The sequence below is a fragment of the Semicossyphus pulcher genome, unplaced genomic scaffold, assembly GCF_022749685.1.
Source record: "Semicossyphus pulcher isolate SPU_LCO1_2020_fin unplaced genomic scaffold, fSemPul1.0.p SCAF_11, whole genome shotgun sequence".
Classification (NCBI taxonomy): domain Eukaryota; kingdom Metazoa; phylum Chordata; class Actinopteri; order Labriformes; family Labridae; genus Semicossyphus; species Semicossyphus pulcher.
Genome location: NW_027211615.1, coordinates 18,180,371 through 18,208,281, shown reverse-complemented (window position 1 = coordinate 18,208,281; position 27,911 = coordinate 18,180,371). Strand labels below are relative to the sequence as shown.

Sequence of the window (27,911 nt, the reverse complement as noted above, 5' to 3'; positions counted from 1 at the left end):
CACAGGGTTATCTCAGGTTATGAGAACAGAGGGGCTAGAAAGAAGGGTTGTTCCTGAGGGGCGTCTTTTATCTGATTTGCCGGCTGATACGATTACCCACGAGGATGGCCGGCAGAGGGCTGCTTCATGCTGTGACCATGGCAACAGTCACCAAAAGTGGCTGAGCATGGAGAGTGTGGGGAGATGAATGTGCAGAGAGAGGGGGAAAAGAAATGAGAAGGTCTGGCTGGAGCAGAGATTATTTAGAATTGTGTTAACATTACAGAGATAAGAGCGTATAGGCAGAGATTCAGCTTAGCCGAGGGGGAAATTAAGATCTGCAGAGCCTCAGGACGGGGAGCGATGTTGAGAATTGGTTACCAAAGCTATGTCTACAAACTATCCTGCAGGACACAGGTACAACAAGAGACGTCTGGAAACAAATGCCACCTCTAGAGGAGGTTTTTGTCCCTTAAAATAATCTTTTGTGATTGTATTTTAAACGTTTCTAACTTGTTTTGGGGGCAAGATTTTCAGTTAGCTTTCTATTCAAATGTTTTTAAAAAGATGGAAAACTCTGGGATTGGAAAACCTGACTAACTCTGCTGCACTTCACAGATCAGACACTCAACAGTTTAAATTCCTCTGCAGGTTAGACAACAGCGAATGCTGTTTTTCTTTGTGTTAACTGGATCTTTCATGTGATGGACAGGTGGAGGCAGGAAGTGATGCCCCCTCAGAATCTAAGGTGGACCAGAGGGTAGCTTTGCCTGCAGAGAATGGACTGAGCCACACACCCATCATCGCCCCCAAACCCCCTTCGCTGGGAGGCCATCAGCCTCAGTCTGCAGGTACTGTATGATAACCATCATCACTTTTACAGGAGCTGAAATATAAGTGGATGAGTACATGATTGACCTTGATTGACCTTAAATGTATTGTTAAACATAAAAAATAAATGTAAGAAAACATATTTTTGTTCTTAGATAACAACGTAAAGTTTATAGCTTGCTTTTGTAACTACTCAAACCCTTAAATGTTGCACTTCTGTTATAGACTGTTATAGACTCTATACTAGACTGCTTTGTTCTCAATAACGGTAATAGACCCATAACTTACTGCCGCTGTCTTAGACAACAGTTAAAGGATTACCGGTTAAGTATGACGTTATTTGAATCTGATTATCCTAAAACAAAATATCTAAGAAAAGTTGTATGATATCTTTTAAGTTAACTGTAGAACTAACAGGTAACTTGTTTTTTGTAACCAGGCTCATTGAAGCCATCAGTGAAGACTGAAGACATCATTCAGAGCGTCCTCACAGGTAAGGTTTATTTATTATTTTATGGTTTGTTTTTTTTTGGCCTTTTAAGCCTTTATTTATAGAGAAGACAGTGGAAAGTGTTGGAAACGGGAAGAGAGAATGGGGGATGGCGTGGTAAGGGCCGAGGGTGGGAGTTGAACCAGGGCCACCACATGGAGGACTGCAGTCTCTGTATAAGGGATGCCGAAACCTATGCCCAGGTTTTAAAGGGGCCATATCTTTTGAATGGATATTCTCATATTTTGCATGGGTTTCACATTTTGGGGTGTTTGTTGTTCACAGTGAAAAAGTTAAAACTCATCATTCACCGTCATTCACCTCTGTCTGCCAACTTGGCTAAGGTCTGACCTTTGAATGGCAAAACGGCTCATTCGTTTGAGGAGGAAGGAGAGGCTCCGAAAAATAATAAAATACACAATTTTTAAAATGAAACAAACTTTACCAATGTGATTCAAAAACACATTAGAATAATAGAAAATTAATTGCATAGCTAAGATATGTCCCCTTTAAAAATTCTTAACCACTCATGCCTGTGCTTATTATTCCAGACACCCAGACTGTTTCTGGAGGTGGTGTACATTTAAATGAGTTGCATAACCCAAAATGAGTGTTTGAGAGTGGAAAGCAGGATTGGAAATGTAGTCTAACAACAGAGATATTATCAAAGGCCACTCAGATTATGCAGAGGTCACAAAAGTAGTAAAAAACAATGTTTTATTACTTCCACTCTTTGACACTTTTTTCATAACATTAAGGATTCATTGAACTTTTTTTTATACTTCTATTCAGCAGGAAATACCTTCTCAGTGTGGTAATCGGCACATTAACATGTTGGCCAAACACATACACTGTAACACTTGTTTTAAACCTTGGAGAGCCGATGGATTTATTATGTTAAGATAAGGTGTAGAGAAAATTTCAGATGTATTCATAGAAGGAAGTCTGAGGTCAAAAGATACGACTTTCCAAAGAAAACACTTCCTTAGGTATTTAACCTTGACAAATTCTCTCATATCTCCACCCACGCAACTGTTGTGTAAAATTGCGTATTATAATGTATTATTAATTAGGCAAGAGGAGAAGAAGGACTAATCCTTAGTTAGGATTTTTGAGGAACAAAAAAATAAAAAAATGATGTGCTTCTAATTTTTCAGGATGAAAAAAAAATACTTAAATAATTTCAAAAGTTATTATTGTTGCCCTTTCATCCTTTGTCTTTAAGAATTAGAGGCTCAGACCGTGGAGGAGCTGAAGCAACAGAAGGGCTTTGTCCGGGAGCAGAGGAAACAGTACAAAGAGATGAAGGAGCTGGTTCGAAAACACCACCGTAAGACCAGCGAGCTGATCAAGGAGCACACAGCTCGAGTGTCTGAGCTGCAGAGCCAGCATCAGCGGCGGCGCTCTGGCCTGCAGAAGAGCCACAAACGAGACGGTAAGAAAAGGTAGGTAGCCCTCCTCTTCTCCGCTTCAAACTGTGCTACTGTATGTTTCCCTTCTCCACCTCTTTTCCCTTGAGTTTAGCTTTCTGCTTCTTCAAAGAGAATCCAGCAGAAACAAAATTAGGAATAAAGGGCTGCCGGCCAGTGTCACATAAAGATACTTTTTAATTAAGTGCCTTTCCCTTTCCTTCTTTTCTTCCCTTTTCCCTCTGAAGAAATAGAAGTATATTTTGCACCTTTCAGTATTTGTTACGTATTGTATTGCTCGTAAAATGTTTAAACAGCTTTTTAAATCCACTGTTACATATTGGATAGCCTTAAAAACGAACACCACAGGGCAGGCATTTCCCTCATCTGAGAGAATAAGGCTGAGATATGTGCAGAATAAGAATGAGTGGATAAGTCTTCCTCCGAGCCTCAGGGACTCGTTCAGGGCCCTCAGCAGTCCATCACACACTGAAAATCAGTACTGAGCACGCAGCAAAGATTACAGGCCTCTCAGCCAGTGTTGGCCACAGAGGGCCAATGGATAAGACAGATAACACATTTTATCCAGCGCACTCCAAGGTGCAAGAGAAGGGCTGTTAGCTTGAAACATTAACATTGTTTATAGCTACATTTGCTGAAAGGTTTAATTAGATTCCATTTAGACATTTTATATAAAGATTCAAATCCTATGCATTATTCACAACGTCCCTTTATAGAATGAGTTAAGACACTTTACTGCAAAATAAAGGTCTTAATTAGACGGTGTTCTGTGTCTGCAGTCGGTCCGAGCACTCTCTGTCCACACTGGACCAGGAGCTGTGTGAGCTGGAGCAGGAGTGCAGCCAGAGGCTCTCAGAGCTGAAGGAGCAGCAGCAGCAGCAGCTCCTCACACTTCGCCAGGAGCAGTACTACAGCGAGAAGTACCAGAAACGAGAACACATCAAACAGGTACTGAGGAAAGTCCCCCCGCAGCACACACACTCAGTATATAGATGTGAGGGCAGCTGGGTTAGCTAGTGGTTAAGTACATGGTTGGTAACAGGATTGCAACAAGTCTGTCTCATACTGTCTGTTTTCACTTTAGAGTACGGGCAAGTCCTTATTACATTTATTTTCCATGCACACTTCATAGATTTTGTAACGAAATGGCCAAATCATGTCAAAAAAGACATTAAGATTGATATCATGTCTGCTCCAGCCAAAACTATGCTTTTCCCAAAGGTCCATAAAAGTTTTTAAAGCTATCATTTAGTTCATACTGCACATATACAGTACGGGTGTAAGATTTGAAACTGTGGTCCTCATGTTCGATTTCTTTTCATGTCTGTACATCTATTGCCTGCCAGCACACTTGTAGCTGTTTTTATACTTGTCTCTTCTGACCTTGTTTCCCACCATACGCCTCAGGTCAATCTCGGAACCACAGGAGTGGTGGTCTTGGAGTGACAGTGAATTTTGCGGGCCTTCCAGTTTAGCCATAGGTTAGCGATAAGGACTTACATCCAGCACTTTCTATTCTGTGCACTGCATTGTTTACAGCCCCACCAGATATGTCAGCAAAATAAACAGCGTCATTTCTTGGTTCATTTAATCCCCCAGAGGAGCGCACGTTCATCCGTTTCTCGTGTGTCTCAGTTTCACTGTAAATGGTAGGTTACACAGAGGCTGTGCTCTGGCTAACTACAGCGATATGAACCCGAAAAATAAAAACAGGTCTTAACGGCAGGTTTGCCGAATTTTCAACATCATGATGTGGATTTGTAAAAATTAAAAATGAATCTTTGTCAGGTCTGTCCTGAGGAGAAGAAAACTACTTTTATAATGCTCTTTTGTTGATCATTTCTGATGCTCTCGAGGAAGTCAGGAAATCTAAACGCTGGACGGTTTTCATGACAGCGTCAAGGGAATTTTTCTCTTGTTGAAATTTTCAATCTAGAACAGATTGTTAGCTGATGTCTGATTATAGAGATTTATAAGAAGCTAAGTCATCATCAGATAGCTGCTTATGGGAGCCGGGATGCCATTACGGCGGATTATGTTCCGCCTGCTTTTGCTCTCCTCAAGGACTGTTTCTCCTTCACCGCAGCCTGCTGATACGTGATTGGTACTACAAACGGAAACCAGAACACTTACCGTATTTAAAATCCACGTCCCTGCCTACATCCATTCTACACAGAAATGTAGAATCTGTAAACAGAGATAAGGCTTTGTTGAGTGACAACTTTACTTATAAACATAATGCCCAGTTTCTGTTTCAGTGTCAAGTGACAATAATTTACATTACTAAAGTATCGTCTACAAGGTTGTTGATTTCACAAAGCTATTCTTAAAACTTAGAAGTAGAAGGATAGTCAAGGGTTAACACATATATGTATGTATTATGGACTGACAAATCAATGTCAACTGAGGAGACAGCAGAGGACCAAAGAAGCAGGTTCCCATAGGGATGGATATACATTCAAACTTGAAGGATATTTTGGGGGTTAAATTACGCTTTGAGGAAATGAAAGTTTTAATCATTTAATGTGTTTTTTTAGTGCTTGAAAATTTTAATTTAATTTCTGAATATACTGTTTTTATCTCTGGTTTGTATCCATTACTAAAGGAAAGAATGAAAACATCAGTGTAACAGGTGATTCCAAACTTTTGAACAGTTGTGTTTGTAAGTCATTTCCTTATATGCACTTCTCCCAATATTACAAGTCACAATATAAAGTGATCCTACACAATCAGCCTGCATAATATAAACAAGTGCATACTGTTGGTAGCAGTGGGATAAGCAGTCCCACATGCATGTTTGTCTTGACTTGTGTTGGACTGGATAAAGCGCTGACTGTCTCCCACTCTCCCAAAGCTCAGAAAGGCTAACGCAGGCTAATCATATCTAGCGAATGAATAAGCGCACGCTGCTATTACCTCCAGGTCAGCCCCCTTTACGTTATCACAGCCATCATTCTGCTGCCTGCGCTCACGTTGTGTTGTATGAGGTGGAAAAATAAATTAGCTGTGCTCCAGTACACCTGCACAGCGAGCACAGCTGAGGTGTCACACAGGTTTATCCAAGCAAAACACAACAAGCATAATGAGGATTGTGCTGTTTGCCCAATCTGGATGTTGTTTAATTATGATCAAAATCCAAACACATGTAGCTGCAACTGAAGTGAAATGATAGCTAAGGAAGCAAAGGCTTAATGTTTACTTTACTCTGTTTTAAATATGACTCCCTCTGTGTGTCTGTAGCTGGTGGAGAAGCTGACCACCATAGCAGAGGAGTGCCAGAGTGCTCAGATGAAGAAGCTCAGAGACATCTGCGAGAAGTAAGACTGTGTTATGCACATAACATGTACACACGTTGACACATACACAAAAGGGATCATTAATTTTTATTCTATTTATATTTTCCTCTGTCATCATCTCATCGTCTGTAGAGAAAAGAAAGATCTGAAGAAGAAAATGGACAAGAAACGGCAAGAGAAGATCAATGAAGCTAAATCTAAAGACAAAAATGTGACAGAAGAGTGAGTATCTTTCTTTGGAGGTTGTTATAGATTTGTTTGACCACTAGATGTCACCAAATGCTAAAGGTTAAACTCTGTTAGGACCAGTTGCTCGGCTTGACTGTTGATAAAATTCTCCCCACAGAGAGAAGCTTGAGATCAACAGATCGTTTGTGAACGAGGTGGTGCAGTACATCAAACGGGTAAGAGAGGATGTCTGGCTGTGGTTCGATAAAGAAAGTATTGTCCCTGATGGATACAACCATTTAATATGCTAATAATGCCATTCTTCAGTTAAAGTTACACAGTTCTATTCAAAACATTATTCACTCATCTAATATGACACTACCTACAGTACTTAAAGACCAGCTCCAGTCATGTTTTAAGACATGTAAAATTCTCTGCTTCCACTACGTTTCTCCTTTTGTAAAATTATGGCTGAAAACAAAACCCATCTATGCCATCGTTTAGTGGCAACAAGCTAGCTTGAAATGTAGTAATTAGCAGTAGTAACGTTAGCGTTAGTAGTCAGTAGTGAGTTTGCAAAAGTTACGATGACGGTTACTGCTGGCACGGGCATCGCCGAAGTGGTTGCCATAGGTTGCACTTAATGATATGCATAGCGTCACCCCGTCCATTAACAGGATTGGCTCCTTAGGTTTGTGACGTCTCAAAGCTGCCAATCTGAAAACGTGTTGTTCAGCATGTCCTTGGTACACTGCAGTTCACAGCCATGGACATGACTGCTTATGTTGTCCCTGATATGTCTTGTAGCACATGAAGAACACCACATGGAGATGTTTACAAGGTTAAACACGGGATTTTCACTGGAGGGGGTCTATAATTATTTTTGAAGCAGTAATGTTATTAATGACATTCAAAGACCAAATAGCATCTCTGCGTACTTATTTGTGTGTGTTTGTTTGTGTGTGTGTAGTTAGAAGACGCACAGAGTAAAAGACAGGAGAGACTACTGGAGAAGCACAAGGACATCCGCCAGCAGATCTTAGATGAAAGGCCGAAGGTAAGTGACTCAAATTTAAGTGAACTCTTCTTTAGTGATGTGTTTGTTGACACTGTATACTGATATTTTTTTTATTTATTGTAGCGCACTTTATAAGGTACTGGTTTGTTGCGTGGCAGGATCCAATATCAGGGTGTCCAGGTTGCAAAGGCAGGGGTCCATTATATCTGTGGGTCCTTGAATGTGCAAAAAAACAATCCCTTTAGTCACTTGTGTGTTTTTAAACAGATCATTTGTTTTGCTCTGTACATAATGGCTGGACAACACAGATGTTTCATAAGCTGTGAATAGAAACAAAAAAGCGAGTAAAATGTCCTTGAACCAAAGTAGATCTTTAACTGTGCTGTTCACGTTCACCACCAGGGGGCGAGCTGGCCCAGGTTTAGTGAGACATGGCTTTAGCACTTGTTTGCAAAATGTTAGCCCCTGTGCAACATGTCACTAAGGTTTTATCGACCAATATCTGCCGTACTTTATGTGGTTTCATACATTTTAAACACTAATATGCAAATGAGTCAGTGTACTAGTGAGAGCTGGTTATTGGTTGAAATATACAGTAGATCTTCTTTCCTCTATTATCTACTACACATAGATCATATATATTTATAGTGACGTGGATGCTATAGTGTGCTTTAGCATGGATTCTTTCCCTGTATAAGCTGCACATCTTTGTCACTGTCATGTCATTGTAGGATGAATGTGCAGCTGAAGAGCATGGTAAGACCTTTATTGCATCTGAGCGTTCAGCATTAACACAGCATCAGTGTGGTAGTATTAATATTCATACACCTGGGCTAATGCTGTCTGGCAACAAGCGAATGTGCACTGCATCTCTGATATGGCTGACACCTACCAGGCAAAAATACTGTATTAATTATTAGAATTATGTCCTCCCGAGAGCGACAAAGACAGTGTGGCTGTAGAGCTGCGTAGCATTGCAGCATAACAGCATAACAGGGGCAGCAGATTGGCTTGTGTATAGTGAGATCACACCACAGTTGGAGCGCTTGAATTTAATCCTGTGTGTCGATGTGAGTGTGAAAGGGAAGAACTTCAGCATTTGGGGTTATCAGTACGGTACATCAAACCATTTTAATAGTATGTTCTTTTAAAAGCAGGCATTGCAGTAACATTTAGTCCGCTATCATGAGGCATCGTTAACTCATTTGTCAGATATTTGTCATATTAAACCATTATACTAACAATAAATATGTAGTTTGTGCTCCCAGTAAATCCACTCAACACAAAGTTATGTTTTCCATTCTCACTTCTCTTCTTGATCCCTCTGATAATATTTTTAACAAGATTTTCAAACTAATTCAGCACAAACCGTCTCACAGCTCCCTGCCAGTATAATTAAGATTACCTCCGCCTGCCAAGAAGACACTCTGATGTTTCCCTCCGATCATGTTTTTACTCGTCTCGTCAAATGAAGAGCAAAGTGTACGTTTACCAGGTCTGCTCTCGAGGTGGTGTGTAGTGTTTTTTTTTTTTTAAAGACGGGCTTAAATGAGGAGTGTTCTGTTGGAGACAGCTCTGTAACCACCCACTCTCACAGTGACAGCTCCTTGTTCCTTTGAAACCACTCGGAGTCGAGTGTGGGAGGTGCAGTGTAGACATCCAGCCCCACAGCTCACGTACACTCTGTCTTTTGCATTTTTTCCACACAACTGCAGTTTGGAGGAAGAAAGTAGTGACACTAAAATGCTGTCCAGAGTGTAGTATGTAAAACACAGAACGGGCGGAGGGAGTCAGAGATGATTCTTTTCGTCTTTTAATAACCTGCTTGTGTAAATCATCGTCATCAGCTTTTAATAGTTGCTAGAGTATTCTTGTCGATGACATCTGAAGAACAATGATTTTAAACTGAGCTGACATGAGCTGTACGAACAGAATGATCAGGGTCTGATAAACATTAAAGCTCAGCAGGTTTCCAGAGATGTTTTCTTTTGCTGATCGCTGCAGCGTTTCAGTCGTTGTCTTTCTGCTTGTTTCCCACAATATCTGATGATCCATCATCTGACCCACTGCCACAATCATTTCTCTAAATCTACACCCAGACCATGCTAAATGTATTACACAGTAATCAACCTTCCCTGTGATAAGCTGTTCTCTTCAACAACAGACATCTGTAGGCAAAATGTGTGTGAGGGGTCAGAGGACACGACTCTGGAGACAGCAGGCAGGGCATACCTGGGGTTGTGTTTGTTGAAAGACTCAGGCTGCCTACACTGCTGGAATAACAATCAAAGAGCATTTCTGTTTAATGACATTAATGTAAAATCTTGTGACAAAAAACCTAAAGGAACATGGGGGTGTTCAGACTGCCCTTAAATATCTAAAGGAAAGACAGCAACCAGGCTGTAATCACTGAGGCTGCTCAGGGTTTCTGGTTCTGTCAATGTAGCTGTATAACCATTCAATATGGTATAATACTACTGCTTTACACCAATCAGCCATAACATTATGATCACTGACAGGTAAAGTGAATAACATTGATTTTCTCATTACAAAAGCACCTGTCAGTGGGAGGGATATGTTAGGCAGCAAGTGAACATTTGTCCTTAAAGTTGAAAAATGGGCGAGCGTGAGGATGTGAGCGACCTTGACAAGGGCCAAATTCTGATGGCTAGAAGACAGAGCATCGGTGCAGTGGTCAGTACCTTCCAAAGTGGTCCAAGGAATGAAAGCCAGTGAGCCAGTGAATGAGTCATGGACGGCCAAGGCTCATTGATGCACATGGGGAGCAAAGGCTGGCCCGTGTGGTCTAGTCCAATAGAAGAGTTACTCTAGCTTAAACTGCTAAAAAAAAAGTTAATGCTGGTTCAGATTGAAAGGTGTCAGAACACAGTGCATCACAGTTTGTTGCGTGTGGGGTCACATAGCCGGTAGTGGTGGTCATGGTGCCCATGCTGACCCCTGTCCATGGCTGAAAGCGCCTACAATGAGCATGTGAGCATCACAATGCAGATACCTCAGGGCTGTTCTGGTAGCAAAATGGGGACCTACACTATATTAGGCAGGTGGTCATAATGTGATGGCTGATGGGTATATACCTCTACTAGACTAGAACCAGTTTTTGTCAGCCCTAATTTCACATTTCATTTATTTTCCCCTCTACTTAACCCTGTCAGATACCCCTGTCTAAATGCCCTTTACTTTTAGAATAGACTTAGATAGGCAGGGCTTATTATTCGACTGAATCCTGACAGCTTTACGTGTTTCTAACGTGAATCTAAATTAGCTGCTCCTACAACTTTCACTTAATAAACAGCTTAACAATATCATTCTATCATTAAACAATACGACTCATGTTACATTTTCCCATTTTGCACTGCACCACTCTGCCCCCAACAACGCCTTCTTAAATGTAGTTTGCAGACAGCTGTGTTAGGTCTAATTCTTCAGCTCTGCATAATATCATGCTGAAATGTCCTTGAGCAGAACGCTGAACCCAAAAGTGCTCCCAATGAGCAGGTCATTGGCCTTGCATAGCAGCTCCGATACCATCTGTGCATGTGAGTGCGATGAATATGAGTCTTTGTGAAGCACTTGGCTCGTGTAATTAATGCTCTCACATTGATGAATGCCATCCATTCAGTATGGTTACACTTCCCACCAAACTACATTTGAGGCAGAGGAAGAGTCTGTCACATTAGCTCACAGGAGAGTTAGTCATTAATTGGTTGGATGGATGCAAACAACAGCAGACAGACACATAAACAAAGAGAGCGTAAGGGCTGACGGACAGGATGTGGTGAGATCCAATGAGGGTTAATGGTTCAGGGTATAAATAACCAGGCCAGGGCTAATATAAAAATACTTTTGTTGTGAGTGAGAGTGTGTTCGTCTCCATAAATCAGAGAGAGGAAGATACAACATACTTTCCCTCTCATACAGTTCTGACCCAGTTTCTCCTTTGGGCTCAGAGCAGCCACTAATGGACAGCTATAACCATCCCTGGTGGAGACCCTGAGAGCCGAGCCGCACACTACAACAGTGGTTGTGTGTGTGTGTGTGTGTGTGTGTGTGTGTGTGTGTGTGTGTGTGTGTGTGTGTGTGTGTGTGTGTGTGTGTGTGTGTGTGTGTGTGTGTGTGTGTGTGTGTGTGTGTACACGATTGTGTACCATCCTGAAAATTAGCTCTTGTCGGCAATGAGCAAAGGAGCTGCTTAGTTAGAGTTACCAGACGTCCTTGTTTGTCCGGGAGTGTCCTGGTTCTGAGCTGGATGTCCCGCGTCCCGACAAATATCTGTAAAACACAATTGTCTCTGTTTTCACCATTCACTACCAAAGTGCCCTGTGTATTGTTTTTAGCACTTACATAGATGTTTTAACTCATTACTACCCTACACATGAAATGAATGCATCTTGAGTCTGAACTCAACCCTAATGTCTCTCTATATATGCGAATGCATGAGTGTCATCACTGTTTAGGCTGTTGCTAGCTTATGAGACTTAGGACAGCAGCTTACTTAAAGACAGCTCTGTGACAAAACCTGTCATCGTGATAACAGCCGCCATGGCTAAGAGAAAGAAAAAGAAAACACCTTTGTAAAGTGCATAGAATGAAAATGCTGCCTTCATGGTGTCTTTGGTGTTGAAAGTTGCTCTTGATACATGTGCTAAGCAATGAAAAAAATAGTCCCCCACCCTGAGGTGTACTATGAAACGAGATTAGAGGCTTTGCCGGGTCTGTTGAGCCTCAATCTCCGATCCCATCGGCTATAGTCTGAGACGATACAGCCTCTGGGGACACCGGTGCCGGGCGGTATGCGATAAACGACTTCCTGTCGAGACTTCCTTTTCCACGTGTTGCATTGTTACAGAAAGAGAACCAATTTTCTTGTGATTTACTTGTTACCAACGGGTCTTCCCTTAACGGAGGTCGGATCGTTCTGATGCATTCGAGGAAGTCGGGAAATCTGAACGCTGAACGGCTTTCGTGACACAGATTTAAGATCTAGAACGGATTGTTAGCTGAACTTGCTGCAGATGTCTGTTTATAGAGATTAATCAGAAGCTAAATCGTTGTCAGATCACGCTGATGGGAGCCGGGATGGCATTACGGTGGATTATGTTCTGCCTGCTTTTGCTCTCCTCACGGACTGTTTTTCCTGCATGCGCCGCAGCCTGCTGATACGTGATTGGTCGATATTACTCAGACTACAAGCGTATATTAAACGGAAACACTTTCCTTCCCGGAAATCCACGTCCCTACCAACAGTGCCAACAACTATAAATAGAGATTAGTTGAGCACACACATGTTTAGAGTTTAGAGTTTAGCACGTATTCTAAACATCGCATCACATCACAGAGCCAGTTAGTGATGTATCTAACATGACCCCACCCCGTTTTCGTTTTTACCAGTTTGCTTCAGGTTAAATTATCACTTTAAATTTCATCCGCTTCTCATTTAAACAGTCTGGCTGAAGCAGACAGCCGGTGATCGCCACTTTTTGTACGGAAGAGGCAACAAATGGCGCGTAAAACTCCCCTCTTTCTGTGAATGCACAGAGCCTGAAGCAGAAAGCCTGAGTTAACAGACAGTTCATAACCACCTTCATCATTACCTGTTATCTCTACCTATGGTTTCAGGCTTTTGTCGAGCCAGCTTACTTAAAGAAATCTTAACTATGTCAAGCTAAGGGGATGCAAAATGTAAGCCGTGTGTCACCTTTAGCTCTGACTTTTGCATAATTAAGATCTTTAGTAAGTAAGTTGAAGTTGTAGCTTGGGATACTTTGAGGATCACGTACTAAATTGAAGGACAAGAGAAAGAGAGAGACATTGTCGTCACTCTCAGCGTGTGCACTCAGGTGTCACCGTCCTGTTAATGATCCAATCAAAAAGCCCTCCAGGAGTCGGCACTGCCTGGCACGACGGCCAAGGCCGAGACCCCCTCTCTCCTGGCACGTTGCTTCTTCACCTGTCGTCGATACATGAGGTCAATATATTTTTGCCATGTCGACCTTAAATTATTCTCACCACATGTTGGTGTGATTATCTGTTTGCCGTTTTTTTAATTTTTTTTTTTATAAAAGGACGGACAAGATTGAAATCGAATCAAAAGGAATCACGGTTTCACAGACTAACCTGGCCGTGTCGCACTTCCTGTGCATCAGTCATCCCCTCACACACACCGTTTTTGGGCTGTGAAAGAAAGAAATAGTGATAATGTTTCACAACAATTTGTGTTGATGTACATTTGTGTGTCTGTGTGGCGTTAGAATCCACATTCATTTCACTGCAAAGCACCGAAAATCTGACGGTGTCTCCCCACCGTGCAAGCCTTGACCAACGCACACAACCGCACATGTACAAGCACACACACACACGTTCGTTCTGCAAGCAGGAGTCCTGTGTGGTCGTCATGGAAACTCGGGTCCCCCACTCCACCCCTCCCCACCTCTCATATTCTCCTCTACCCTTCATGACTCTCTGCAATCTGTTAATTTGGAAGCGAGTCCTCATGACGCAATCCCAGGATGGTTACTGGAGGTGGAAGAAAGCGAGAGGAGGAGGACGAGGAGGACGAGGAGGAGGAGGAGGAGGAGGGATGAAGGGAGGGGGAGCAAACAGGTTAGAGGAGACAAGGAGGTCTGGAGGGGAAGAGGAAGAGAGCAAGCTTGTGGCCACCCTCTCTCTCCCTCTGTCTCTCTCTCAATGATATAGGGGTGGCCACTATGTTCCCTCATCAGGCTTTGATCTGCATCGTCCCTGCCTGCCAGGTTTGCATCAATAATGCACTTGTGCCCGTACACACACACACACACACACACACGCACACACACACACACACACACACACACACACGATCCCCACAGGGAACACTGAGTGCAGACCAGAGACAGTGAAATAAAATCCATTGTGAATGTGTGAGCGCGCGTACATGTTGCACGCTTGGTTACTCTTCTGCTCTATTATGCTAGCTGCTATTTCAGATCAGTGCATGCGGGTTCATTATGTATGCCCACATGTGCTAATGAAGCTCTCCAGGGTTGTGCTCTGTCGAAGGAACGTTCACTGCTGAACTCCTGCTGCAAAGTATCCTCCCTTGAGTGCGGTTTGGAGGTTTGTGGCGGCAGCATGAGCCACCTTTTAGAGGAGGTGGGAGCAGCTAAAAGCAGTGACAGTAAATATGGAGGATGTTACGGGTTAAAGTGTTACAGTACAGTATGTTAGCGAGGACAAGATGGAACAGTTTGGACTGCACCGCCAAGTTTGTTGGATGCATGTAAGGACATGAGAAAGCACTCGTGTGTAGCGTCGTACCAAAAATAATATTATAACTGTTCTTTCTTTAAAGATAAGTATTATTGGCAAAAATTTATAACAGTGCTGAAGATTTTTTAGTCTAAACACTTGATTTTTTGCCATCAAACTTTATTATCCAAGAAATTTGCTGGACCGCTCTGCAGCAGAAGTGTGATACAAGAGCAAATACTGGAACTTGAGAAATCAGGGAAAATAATATCCAATATGTTTATTCTGTTTACTGTAACACAAGAGAAGGCTTTTACTAAATAATAACATTGTCTGTAACAACAGGCAGAACAGATTAAAGCTGCAATATTAATTATATATTAGAAATTAATCAAATAGCGACTGTATGTTCAGTGTTTCAGAGGTCACTCTTGAGTCGCTAACCTTTTAACACCCACTAACACTCGTCTTTTTTGCTTAGTGGGAAAGGTTACAATCGGCATTCAGACCCGGGTCAAATGACTCTGCAGTAGACCCGTGTAATTATCGCCTCGGCTCTGTTCGCCATTGATGGGAACACAAAACCCGTGTTGACACGCTAATCTCAAGTACAAATTCCACCCGTCTTCGTCTCGAACATCGTTCCAAATTTGTCGGCCCCGAGTTTGATGAACGGACTGAATGAGTAATAGATAGAATAAAGACCTAACCACCGTAACATCTCCACTGTTTACTAATCCTGTCTCCGGTGCATTTGTGACGTCAGACGGTGACGCAGCAGAAAAGAGACAGACAGGAGTATACTTCACTGGCAATGGGATAAGAGACAATCATTAAGCGGGTCTTCCCGGGTCTAAAAAACCTGCGTCAATGTGCTAAATTCAGGTGGGAAAGGGGTATTTTTTTACTTTCACTGTTTAAAATTTTACAATTTAATTTAGACGCTTTTGTCCAAAGCGACGTACGTCTGAGAGTTAATACAACACAAGCAATGATCAAGACAGGAGGGAACGAGGTCAGTAAGTGCCAACAAACAGCTTCAAGTGCGATCGGACACTGGTGCCAACAGGAAGTGCACATGGTGTGTACAAGCACTTATGATCATCATCTTAATCATCATCAACAACAACAACATCATCAACATCCTCAATAAAGAACCAAGCACCGAACCTGGGGTGACAGCATTCTCCATAGCTGCCCCTTCCCTCTGGAACTCTCTACCCCAACACATCTGAGACTGTACCGACCTGACCCACCTTTGTACCTGCTTTTAACCTCTGATGCTGATTCATTGTTGTAATAGTTCCTATTATTATTATTATTATTATTATTATTATATCACTATCATGAAGTGTAGAAGTGTTCATGAAAGAGCTGGGTCTTTAGCTGTTTCTTAAAGTTGGACTGAATGGAGTTTGGTAGCTCGTTCCACCACCTGGGGACTACAGAGGCTTAACACATGCCAAATGTAGCATCTTTAATTTACAACCTACATCTGAATTGATATATTACCGAACACATTTCACACCCTCCCTACTAAACCAATCCTTTTAGGGAAAACTGCATGTGCATGGTGAAGGTATGCAGGAGTGTTTTTTTAAATTCCTGAACCTGAAGAGAAGAATCAAAGAAATGTGAGAGGAGTCAGAAAAGGGTACACACACACACACACACACACACACACACACACACACACAGAAGATTGAAAAGGAACATGCAGCGTATTCTAAGTAGCTGCTGCCTCCATCTCTCCCTTTCATTACCTGTGTTGGTCCTTTCTCTTGCGTTAGGCTGCCTCACTTCATTTTCACACTTATGACCAATGCAGTGGAAAGAATGTAAATGAAGGAATGTCACTCTCCGTCCTCGCTGCTCACTCCTTCACACACACACATGACTAACATGCATTGCACGGCGGAGCTCCTTTTTCCTCATAAAGCCTGTGATGCTGACAGGGTGGTGACCCCGTCTCATCTGTTGGACGTGCGATCTTTGGTTTGGCCTAATTGGGCTGTGTTTGGATATGCAGTATATCTCAAGGTCAGGACACACACACCAGTGTACATCACACAGGCTGTGGCTCGACTCCGCTGGTTGGTCGGCGTGTCACAGAAGGTGTTGGGATTAATTGAAATGGTTTGAAAAGGAGCAGCAGCTAAACAAAGCGCATCTTTCCCCGAGACCTTCGTATTGTGACTCTTCATCGAGCGGTCGGTAGATGCGGAGCGGCGTGTGTCGCGGGGCTGAAGGTTTTTTCGTGGCGCTGCAGCAGGCGTTATGTCACGGCTCAAAGCAAAGAATTAATTTGGCTCTTTGGAGGCCTTCTCTGCTTCCCTTGATAGCTTCTCAAAACGAGGACAGCTGGTGAAGAAGGTCACTGAGTGCTGTATTTTAAGAAAGGCAGAAATGTGTGTGTGCGTGTGTGTGGTTTGTTGACAGATGACAGGTCTTCAGAGATGAGAGACAGATTTGAGAGCTGGCTGGAAAGTGCGACTGGTCGGTGTCCAAACGGAAACTCAAACACACACATGTATGCTAATGTATACAATACTGTATGCACGCAACAGACACAGTACACACAGCAAAAGCAAACGCACACATAGTAAACAGACGAATACACTTTTCACACTTTGTTTTCATCATGGGTGACATTTAGTTTCACAACGACTGCTGTTTTCAACCAGACGAGGAACTTCTAAAGTTGACTCAGTTGACCTCATTACAGTATTTTTAAGCCTCAACACAAACAATAACTGTAGCTGGAGGCTCTATTTTTTTCAAGTTGTCTGTATGTCTCATCTCCAGTCTTTCCTTTCATCCGTTTATCCCAGTCTTGTGAATGAGATATAAAAAGAACGCCAAGAGGGAATAACTCCATTTTTTCCACAATTGTCCACTTGGACCAGGATAAACTGGTTAGATTTTTGGGGTCAGAGGTCACTGTGATCTCTCAAAAGATATATAATTCCTGTTTTCGAACACTTCTTCTGACACTATTTCTACGAAAGAGTATTAGGGCCACATTAAAGGGAAAAAAAGTAGAAGTTAAAAGAAAAGGTTGTAATATTACAAAAATAAAATCGTAATATTACGAAATTAAATCGTAATTTTATTAGAATAAAGTCGTAATTTTACGAGAATAAAGTTGTAATATTACAAGAATAACGTCGTTATTTTATTAGAATAAAGTCGTAATTTTAGACTGTTGTTAGCCTAAACATTAGAAATATCAGAAGAGCAGCAGCCACCTGCACTAAAATGAGGAACGTGTGAAGTATACCTTCACAGTGAACACCTTGTGCAGTTATGCTTGTAAATGATCGCACCAAAGGCTTGGCGCAACTTGAGCCAGCGCTGTATTGATTGAACACACCCGGTAGCATGGAAGTAATAATGCTTTTGTTTTGTTTATACATGCTAGATCTCCTACCTAGTGATGTGCAAGCACACTGAACATCTATATATCAATACATTGGTATAGGTTTCACAAATACGATATGCTTAATCTTTAGGAACATCAGCACCACTTTGTCATATCTATCAGGACTCTGAAAAGTGATTTTATTTGAAAATGACTCGTGAGCTTAGTCATTTTAGCGTGGGCGACTGGATGCTCTTCTGATATTAACCTTCAAAATAAGATACAGGCTAACCATGGCCTAAAATTACGACTTAATTCTTATGAAATTATGACATTTTTTCTCATAATATTACAACTTTATTCTCGGAATATTATGACTTTATTCTCGAAATCTTTGGAATTTTTTTCCCCTCAGTGAGACCCTAACACTTCGCTGTGATTTCAACACAATTCCACCGTGACATAATGTCCTGCAAAAACACTTTTCTGGCCACTATTCTCACCCCACTCCTGTGAACAGGATATGTCAGGAACACCTGGAGGGAATATCTTCAAATTTGGCACAAAAGTCCACTTGGACTCAGGGAGGGAAGTCCAAATGTCAAGGTCAGGTCTGTCCCATTCTCATGAGGTCAATATCTCAGCAACGCCTGAAGGGAATTTTATTACATCTGGTTTATTTTTTACTTTAATTAGTGGACCGTCTGCCCTCTCCTTAGCCCCTGAGTACCTGTTTGTGCTGCTGCTGTTAATAGAGTCTACTGTCAATCACATGACCTGCAGAGAAACAGAGAGAGGGAGAAGTTCTCTGGTGTTCTGTCTCCTCTTGGTGCAACCACTCCTGTTTAATGTAGGTTTACTTTTGCTGTTGTGTTACGGCTAATGAATTGTTTTCCAGTATTGTCAATATAGCAGGACAATCTCTTAACAGCCAGACTGATAATATGTCAGATGGAAGGTAGGGGATTCTCTCGTCCGTTCTCTAATCCAACATTCTTTATAATTTCTTCCGTTTTTTTATGACTCTCCCTTCGGTGAAAATAAGGCGCTGTCGTCATCCCGCAGCACTCCACAGCCGCTGATATTCACTTCTGAGCTGTTGATTACATGCAGAGGACACACATACATGCACGCAGTGACACACGCACACACACACGTCTTTCTGAGAGCTGCCTGGTGCCCTTCAGACTCCTCTGCCCCCTGCTCCCACCTCCTTCACATGTGCCAGGGTGTCATCAGATGGGAGAAAAATGACAGCTTTAATCAGAGGGTGTTTGCGCCTCAGCAGGCGGGGTAAAGGCGGGCTGCACATGTACATACACACATGCACACACACACACACACGATGCACAGAGTGTCCCATCCTTAAGTAGGTCATGCGCAGTGCAGAGCGGGGAGAGAGAGAGACGGGTTGTGTTGCATCTTTAGCCATCTGGTTGTGATGTGCTGGATGTTGGCTGTATGAGACCCACCGAGAGAGAGAGAGAAAGAAAGGGAAGAGACGGTGAGGGAGGCGTGTTTCTGTGAAGGTCACCTTTAGATGCTGTGCTTGGTGGGGGCCTCATCAGGCTCGGCTGTACCACTCGCGTCATTAGAAAGACACAAGTCAAGAGCTCCTTCATTTAAGACAAACACAGGCAGCGACAAGTACAGTAGCTTTTAGTGTTATCAGCCTGATTGAGTCTGCACTTGACTCTGGTCTGTCATGTTCACTTTTTATTACACACACTCGGACTATTATAATACACAGACATAATAATGAGTAAATATAGAAGCCAAAATAGAAAAGAAACCTGTGGATTTCTGGAGAGTTATCTTGTATTTAAAACAGACTGAAAAAATGAGCTTTTAACCCACTGAATATCAGACACATTTTCTAACATAGTTTCTATAACCATTAACAGAATTTAATAGAGAAAAGCAGTATGCGCTGTACTCCCATCTACTAACATCTGAGCTTTTGTCTTACCAAAGCTAGCTCCTATGGAAGCCCTAAGCGGACATGCAGCCATACATTTTATTTACTTAGTTTTCCTGTGATATTTTTCAGTTGTTTTTTAAAAATTTCGACTTATTTATCTCGTTCAAGATAACAGCGCTGGTTTTCAGTTCATGACTAATATTCCCAGAGTTGCAAAAGCACAAAACAAACATAGAAACAGGCTTAACTTAGCCTGGGAAAATTAGCCCATTATCACGAGAATAATGAGAGATAATGAGATACATTTTTTTCTTTGTATATCCCGAGATAACGAGATAAGTAAGTCAAGATCTCGATAAAACAACTAAAATGAACTCGTTATCACTGGAGACCCAGCGCTGATATCTTGAGATAGCAAGGTAATTAAGTCGAGATCTTGAGAAAACGACAAGAAATCACTGGTTATGACGGGAAAAATTAGTAAAAAGGATTAATGGATGCATGTCCACTTACGGCCTCCGTAACCTCTGTTTTGTTTAGATCAAATTTTACCTGAGGTTTGGTGTAAGGAATCAGTTTTTGGTAATAAAACACTTTTAATAAACAAAATATGTATGTATGTAAAACAAGGCTTTATCCAAGTAAAATAGTCTTCAGATGAAAAGAATAATTTTTAACAGGAAATATCTGTCACATATTAAATATGCATAAGAATCTGGGCAAATGTTTACAGACACTTTCAATACTATGGATCCATTCGCCAATACTTAAAAGCTATAGTGAGATTTGTTAGCCAGCCCATTCCTCCTACACGCATACATTATCATAATCTCCATGATCCCATATCAATCTGATTTACTGTATAACGATGCATTAAAGTGCTGTGAGGGCTTTGTAACAATCAGTTTTCTCATTTTTACAATGCAGCACTCTTAAATTAAGTGGATTTGCCGTCTCAGCTGAAGTGGAGCGGGCCGAAAATTGGGAAGTGGAGAGAGCCGGATGGCGGTCCTTGACCTTCATTCTGTCTCCTCTCGCTCATTCTTGAATGGGATTGTGAATATTTCTTGAACGATTTAGGGCTCCTCTCTGCCAGCTTTGAATGCTTGGCTGCCGTATTAATTGGAGGCTAGATGGAGATGAATTCATCCAAGGGAATTAGGCTTTGTGTTTCTAATTTTTTTCGATCCAAAGTTCATGCCGGAGTGTCTATGTCTCAAACTTTTTGCAGATTTATAGCACCAATTATCGCCAACCTTACTCTATTATGATGCCTTTGTGTTCACTTTTGGGGTTCGAAGTTGGGTGTGAATCTAAAGTGGGCCATGTTCAATTATCAAAGACCTCTCAGACACAATATGGATCCCAGATAAATCCTCTCCAGACGTACAGGTATTTTCGACCTCTCATAATGCTGACGTGGCTGTATCGAGCTGCGAGACTCTGACACCATTCATCTTAGCGGCTTTTCTTTTAATTACTGCTCTCCCATGGGAGCCAGCCGGGTAGTTAAACAGAGAAATCAGCATTACAGCAATTATTGGCTCACAATGAAATGAATACAACCTTGTCATCTGTAATCATTGGGGGCGTCTATGCCTGGGAGAAAACAGCTCTCCTTTCATTTCTAGGTGAGGGAGACGGGATCGTAGTCTACCTCGGTGTACCAAGGTACTGTTTCAGTGCTGAATGTCAGGGTTCAAGACCATCACTTTTTTATCTCTCCGCCTCCTTTCTTCTTTTCAGTTTCAAGTTTGAGTGACAAAATAAAGCAGGATTCCTATAAATATCTTAAAGTTGCTTTAATCATTGTTGTTGTTTTAACTTTGTGATGTAAAAGGGGTCACTGGTAGCTGGTGGAAACTCTTTCTGCACTCTGCAGCGTTTCTGTGTCTTTCAGCTCATTGTTTTGGTTGTATGTATATAAAGATGGGCAGTAGGAGCCAGTCTGCGCAGTAGAGATTGGCTGGTGAAGCCACAGCATTGAGGCCTCGCCCCTTTCACTTACTAAAACACACAGTTAACTTTGAAAAACGGCAAAGATCCCTTGTGTTGGTCTAAAGCAGATATGAATGGATATGGAAACTTCAATGACTAAAGTTATTGTGTTAGTTACGTCTCCTCTTGCCGTTCCTCCTCTACTCTGGAACAGATCGGCTGCAGGAGCCGTTTTTGTCAACAGAGCTGTCAATCATCATTTTTACTGCATCATATAACTAATGAAAACAAAACTTAGTGAAATGAACACTTGGACGTAAATCAGCATGATAAGAACTAACTATAATGACAGAAATTATGTTTGAGAAAAATGTATTTGGCGTGTATTTTGATTTTATAGTTTGACTCATGTCCCATCTGTTAACATGGAGGAGGCGGGCTTTATGGCCTATACTGCAGCCAGTCAGCAGGGGGCGATAGAGATGTTTAGGCTTCACTTTTAAGGAGCTGCCATGACACAAATTTAGGGACTGGCTGGTGAACATAGTTGAGCACTTAGCAGCTATAGCATTAGTTATGAGTTGGCCCCAGTTTTTTGTATCATGAATGCTAACGACATCCCATTTCTTGCCACCTAGTTTTAAGGTTTTTCACTGATCATTGATTGGCCATTGGCATTGACTGGTTGGTCGTGGTAACATGCAAATCATATCAAAGTGGCAGGGAAAATAGAAAACATAGGTATAAACATTAGAAATGTTTTTAACTTTACAGTTGTCTAAAATAAGCCAAAGTGTTGGGATGGGTGGGTCATTAATGTCAGCATGGCATGGAAATCTGTGTATCTGTCCAGCTAACTTGGTACTGTTTTCTACATTTGTCACAGCCAGAGTTGATGCAAATGGTCTAAAGAATCTGTTCACCTTACAGATCTTTATCTCTGACTTTCAGAGCATTTATGTGTGCTGGTAAAGTGATACTGCTTCAGAAACAGTCCTACACATTCATGCCTTGGTGCTTCCTCACACAGCAACTACTGTTTTCTGCCGTGCACCTCGACTGATGTAAGAGATAGTTCGGATTCTTGCTCAAGGAAATATTGGCAATGAAACAGAGGACATAATGTCTCATTTAGTTTCCAAAACCTCCACAGGGATTTTTTGTTCTTGTCATAAAAAGATATTTGTGTGACAATATTGACTAAACCTGCTCTGCTGTCTGTCTTAAACAAGCTGCAAAACTCTGTAATATCATTAAAAGTACTAATATTGTGGAGTAAATTACATCTTTTTTTTCCTCTTCGCTGACATCTGTGTTTTCTTCCTCCACAGCTGCAGACCGATCTGGACCAGGAGTACCAGGACAAATTTAGGCGACTCCCCGTGGAGATCCAGGAGTTTGTTCAGGACAGCAGCAAGACCAAGCTTAACGACGATGGAGTCCACGGGAGCCTCGTTTCCTCCTCAACGACGGAGAAGCTCAACCACAAGGCGTCGCAGTCAGAGGACGACACGGAGGAGGGCTCGTCGGAACGAGTCTACGACACGCCCCTTTAGAGCTCTGACCTCGGCGCCTTGCTTCACACTGGACACTGATTGGTGGATGTGTTTGAACAACAGATCTAGGATGAGACTGCTCCAACTTTGGTCCTGTTTTTAACCAATGGGAGGATTAGATCAAATCTGAGCCTGGACTGGTGAGTAGAGGTCCTCTCTGCGTGGAGTGCAGTCCTGTCTGGAAAACCTGTTTGATGTAAATAGTAACATTTTGTGTATTTATATGTCACCTTTGTGTTGTCGTCTCTTTCGGTACGGCCACAGGATGTGTCATGAAGCACTAACGATTCGCAGGAAATAACTTACTTGAACTATTGCACAGAAGGAGTAGTTTCTTTTGATTATTTTTTATCATCATGATATTGACAGGAGTGATAGCAATGTAAGGTGTGGTGCCAAGATTTTGAGGTTACATACAGTGAAGTGGAGTCAGCGTGTCCTGTAGAGAAACCACTGCATCTTCAGCCTTTAAAGCTTCCGTCTTTATAAGATTAGACTCACCCTTACTTATTTGCACTGAAGGCTCACTACGTAACTATGTAACTCTTTTACTTTAACCCAGAAGCACTGGTGGCTTCTCCATTTTGTTCTCACAGAACTAAGCCTATGTGTTGCTGCTATTTTGTTTTAAACCCATCGTTTTTTAACCATTATTTGGTTTGTATGATATTGGCAATGCCCTGTCAATCTTTTATTTTCGGCTGGTTTTTGGTTGGTTGGTTGTTTTTGGGCGATTCTGCCCAGAGAGGTGTGAAGGGAAAGAGCTTTGTACAGTATCTGCATGTGTTTGAACAACTGTAAATGTAGCTCTGTAGCAGAGACGTTTATTATTGTAAATCTATTTTTTCTCTGAAACATTTCAAGGAAACCTGCAAAACAGTTTGGACACGATGTGGCTTGATACATCACTGTGGCGTAAAATGTACAGGACTTAAATTAGCAACCATTAGCTGGCCCGAGCTAACAGGTGATCTTCCCTTAAATTCAAACAGTCGCACCAGGATACAAACAGAAGAAGAGGATCCTGCTGCTGTTTTATAGAAAAGGCCTTCCTCTTAACTGGCTCATTGTGTACTTAGAGTGTGTGCAGTTCCCCAGTACACAGAGCAGATGCCTGAGACTTCAGGAAATATGTGGTCCAACTGGCATTATTCTCACACAGAATATTAAGCTGTTGGAAGCAGAGAAGTAGTTAACTTGTGTTTAAACACACCCCAAACCCTCCGTCCATATCTGACAAACACCAGCGTTAACATGATGTAATGAATAAATTCACTTTTTCCCCTTTAACGTAGAAACTGTGCCCAATTCAGAACTCACACGGAAGTGTTTTTGACTTCCTGCCTGTCCAGTGCCATTTCACTCACGGGTCATTTGATATAAATTCATATTTCAGCTGTAAAAAAAACAAAAAAAAACGTTGAAAGTGTAGGACTACCTTACATGTAAGTACAGACTACTTTTTAAAACGATGATGTTGATGTGAGAGTCCTGTGCCTTTGAATAGGTTTGCCTTGTTTGATGTTGAATGTGTGAAATGCAACATTGTTTATATTGCCATTATATTCTATTATAATATGAAGCTGTCTGATATTGACTAGACCGTGTGCACTTTTTAAGTACAGTACCACTACTGAGTAATGCTTGTGACGAGCAGTATTTGACATGTGTCTCATGAGAAATGCGAGGCATCCTCCTTTTATGTCTTGAACCACTTTATTTAACAGCCCCCCCTCTTTCCCCCCCCCTCCCTTTCAACGTACGTGTATGCACTCTGGAAATGTAAATGTATGTATGACATTAAGGATAAAACATGAAGTTGATAAAAAAAAAAAAAAAATAGTGTAAAGGGAATTTGCCTGTAATTAAATAAATGTGGCTATTATTGTACTTTGCTGGAGTGGAGTTTTGTGTCTTTTGATTTGTCATTGGTCGAACCTAAAGTTGTGTTTTCACTTTTGTTTTTTTTAATTTCATGTCTGTTTATGTGAAAATTATTAGTAGTAAGTCATTTATTCAGTGGTTTGTTTTCTTTGTTTTAGTAGATCTCCATCACCCTCTATTATTCAATCATCCAACTGTTCCTCTGGACGTGTAATGTCTTATCCTTTTGTTTATCCAGTCCTTAATTGAGGGTTGTGTTTGTCACTTTTCATCGTCATGTCATGCCTTTTTTATCTTACTTGGAAAAAGAGATTTCAATGTTTTGCCTTCTGTCTTTTCAACAAAGAAAAGGCTGCATAATAACAGCAGAGAAAAAAAGAATAAGAGCGCAATAGAAAAGACTGTTAACAATGATAACAAGAAAGCAGAGCACATAAGAGTGTGTTTGGCCGCTTGTGTGTTGCGACTGTGGCGCGTTTGTACTGCATGTATGTATGTATGGTATACGTCTCACTCCGGGCCAGGGGGAAGTGGGGGAAGCCTTGATGACCTACTTCCTATCCTCACCTAGGTAACAGCATGATCAAAATAGCCCTAAGAGGAAAATGAATTCAATCACGTCCATGATTGAATCGCTGGTCGCCAACTTAAAGACTTAAAGACTCATATGAGTCATGCAAATGTATGGATGTTGGTCACTACGCGCTTACATAATGTGGACTTATCCTTGCAATAGAGTACTACTTGTGTGTTGAGAATATGAGGTATGTGCACATGCATGTAAATGTTTTTGAAAGTGTTTCTATTGTACATCCTGTGCCTGAAAAAATCCGCCTCATCACTTTATTATGGCTTTTATTTTGAAATCCACTCAATTTTGTGTTGCCTGCCATATTGAAATGTATCAGAGCGTTGAAGGGAAAATTACCGTGTGCCTTGAGTTTGTCTGCTGCCATTTTTTTTTGCTTTGAGCCTGACCAGTGACCATTTTTTAATCTTCAACACAAAGCTGTTACTCATTGTGTAAGTGTCTGTGGCATGTGCATGTTGTTTTTCAGTGTAAAAGCGTACTATATCCCCACAGCTTGTGCTTTAAAGTGGGATTTTCCAGTTGTGTGTAGTGCTGCTGCAAGTGTGTGTGTGTGTGTGTGTGTGTTTTCCAGACTACATAAACTGTGTCCTTCTCAGTCTCAGCTCCTCAGCAGAATCCCAACAGGCAACAGGAGATAAGACAAGCCCGGCCGCCCATCACAACCACTGTGACCATTCAGAGGCCTCCATGCATACCGGCAACTAGGAAGTGAGCTAATTAACCCCGAGTTCAGGACGGAAGGAGGGCGGCTTTTTAATAAGATTCTCTGGGTTATATAAACAGTGACTCCTTCCCAAACTCCCAGGAATATTATCACCCTGCGTCTGTCCATCTGCTGCGGCTATGAGGAGGAGGAGGAGGAGGAGGAGGAGGTGTCCTGTAACTGGACTTTAATGAGGCACACCAGGACAGCAAAAGAGGAGAGGGCCATAGGGTGCTGCTTGGAAGGTACAGACACACACACTCACACAGATACACATGTGGACACATTAACAGACTTGAAACGATTGCCACCGACTTTTTTCAGTCCTTGGCCTTAAATCTAATCCTAGCCCTCTGCACTTTGCATTAAATATCTCAACCTAATCCAGCCTTAATCCTAAACCCAAGATATACCCCCCGAAACTAATGCTAACATTAAACCCACCTTAATCTATTCTGAACTGATTGTAATTCTTACAATATCCACAAAACCAGGACCTCAAACTTGTCCTCTTTTAGAGGGATGAAGAAGAGCACAGTGACCTTGCTTTGAAGGACTTTCTCACCATTCTTTCACCTTATCTTTTTTCACACAATTTAAGCGTATAAATGCAGGAGCATTCGCTGTATCAGAGGGATTTTCCTTCCTAATTTACAGCAGGTTATTTCTAGTTTAGTATTCAGTGGAACGGCATTGGGAGACTAACATTTAATCAAGGAATGGTTGACTTTTAAAAGGGTACTCCGTGGATTTTATTCCCAAAATAACTCTGATGATGTCATAGGGGTTACTTTGGGTTGCTGTGGAGACTGCAGATTACTAAAACAAAGCCTGTGTGAGCATTGAGACTGATACACACGGGCAGGGAGGGTCTGGTGAAATGCACCATTGTGTTGCATCATGGGAATTGTAGGATGATTAGAGCTGGATCCACACTAGAGACAAAACACTGGGGTATCTCACGCTCTGTATGGCGTCTATTGTGACAATTTCTTTGAGATTCCTTTAAACACAAGCAGTAATAAATGGTCTGAATAGTAACTTAAGATAAATGCGTCACCATTTTACAAAGAAGATTTAGAGCACTAACTTCCCATTTAACGATGGCAGTCATATTTAATGTGTGGATCCTGTTGCAGATTTACACCAAAATCGATCGCAGCAAAAGTAATATTGCAATAAAAAATTTGTAAAAATAGATTACAGAATACTGGTAAAAAATAAAAAATAAAAAACAAAGAAAACTACCAAATGTTATATACAGAATTATGATACAGCTTAACATAACTCTGGTTATGAATTAATGTAATAATAATCACAATAATAACCCTTATTTAGAGAGCACTTAAAAAACAAACTGACTGAGAACATAGATATCAATACAGAGAAGGCAAAAATTAGGACATAACAAACATTAAAAAAAAGAAAAGAAAATTCAAGAAGAAAGGTAAAATCTGTAAAAAAAAAAAAAATAAATAAATAAAAATTAGAGTAGTACT

The 27,911-nt window shown here is 41.5% G+C and overlaps 1 protein-coding gene across 1 annotated transcript in view; it reads left to right on the top strand.

The window, feature by feature from the left end:
• The window catches only part of plcb1l (phospholipase C beta 1-like), a 132,268-nt gene extending 107,160 nt beyond the window's left edge, over nucleotides 1–25,108 (top strand). Inside the window, exons 25-33 of the mRNA XM_069687021.1 lie at nucleotides 692–830; nucleotides 1,250–1,303; nucleotides 2,526–2,745; nucleotides 3,510–3,678; nucleotides 5,971–6,047; nucleotides 6,159–6,248; nucleotides 6,373–6,430; nucleotides 7,165–7,251; nucleotides 23,009–25,108. Of these exons, the coding sequence (XP_069543122.1) occupies nucleotides 692–830; nucleotides 1,250–1,303; nucleotides 2,526–2,745; nucleotides 3,510–3,678; nucleotides 5,971–6,047; nucleotides 6,159–6,248; nucleotides 6,373–6,430; nucleotides 7,165–7,251; nucleotides 23,009–23,233 (1,119 nt within the window). The 3' untranslated portion in view covers nucleotides 23,234–25,108. The remainder of the gene's footprint in view (nucleotides 1–691; nucleotides 831–1,249; nucleotides 1,304–2,525; nucleotides 2,746–3,509; nucleotides 3,679–5,970; nucleotides 6,048–6,158; nucleotides 6,249–6,372; nucleotides 6,431–7,164; nucleotides 7,252–23,008) is intronic.
• The last annotated feature ends 2,803 nt before the right edge of the window (nucleotides 25,109–27,911 follow it).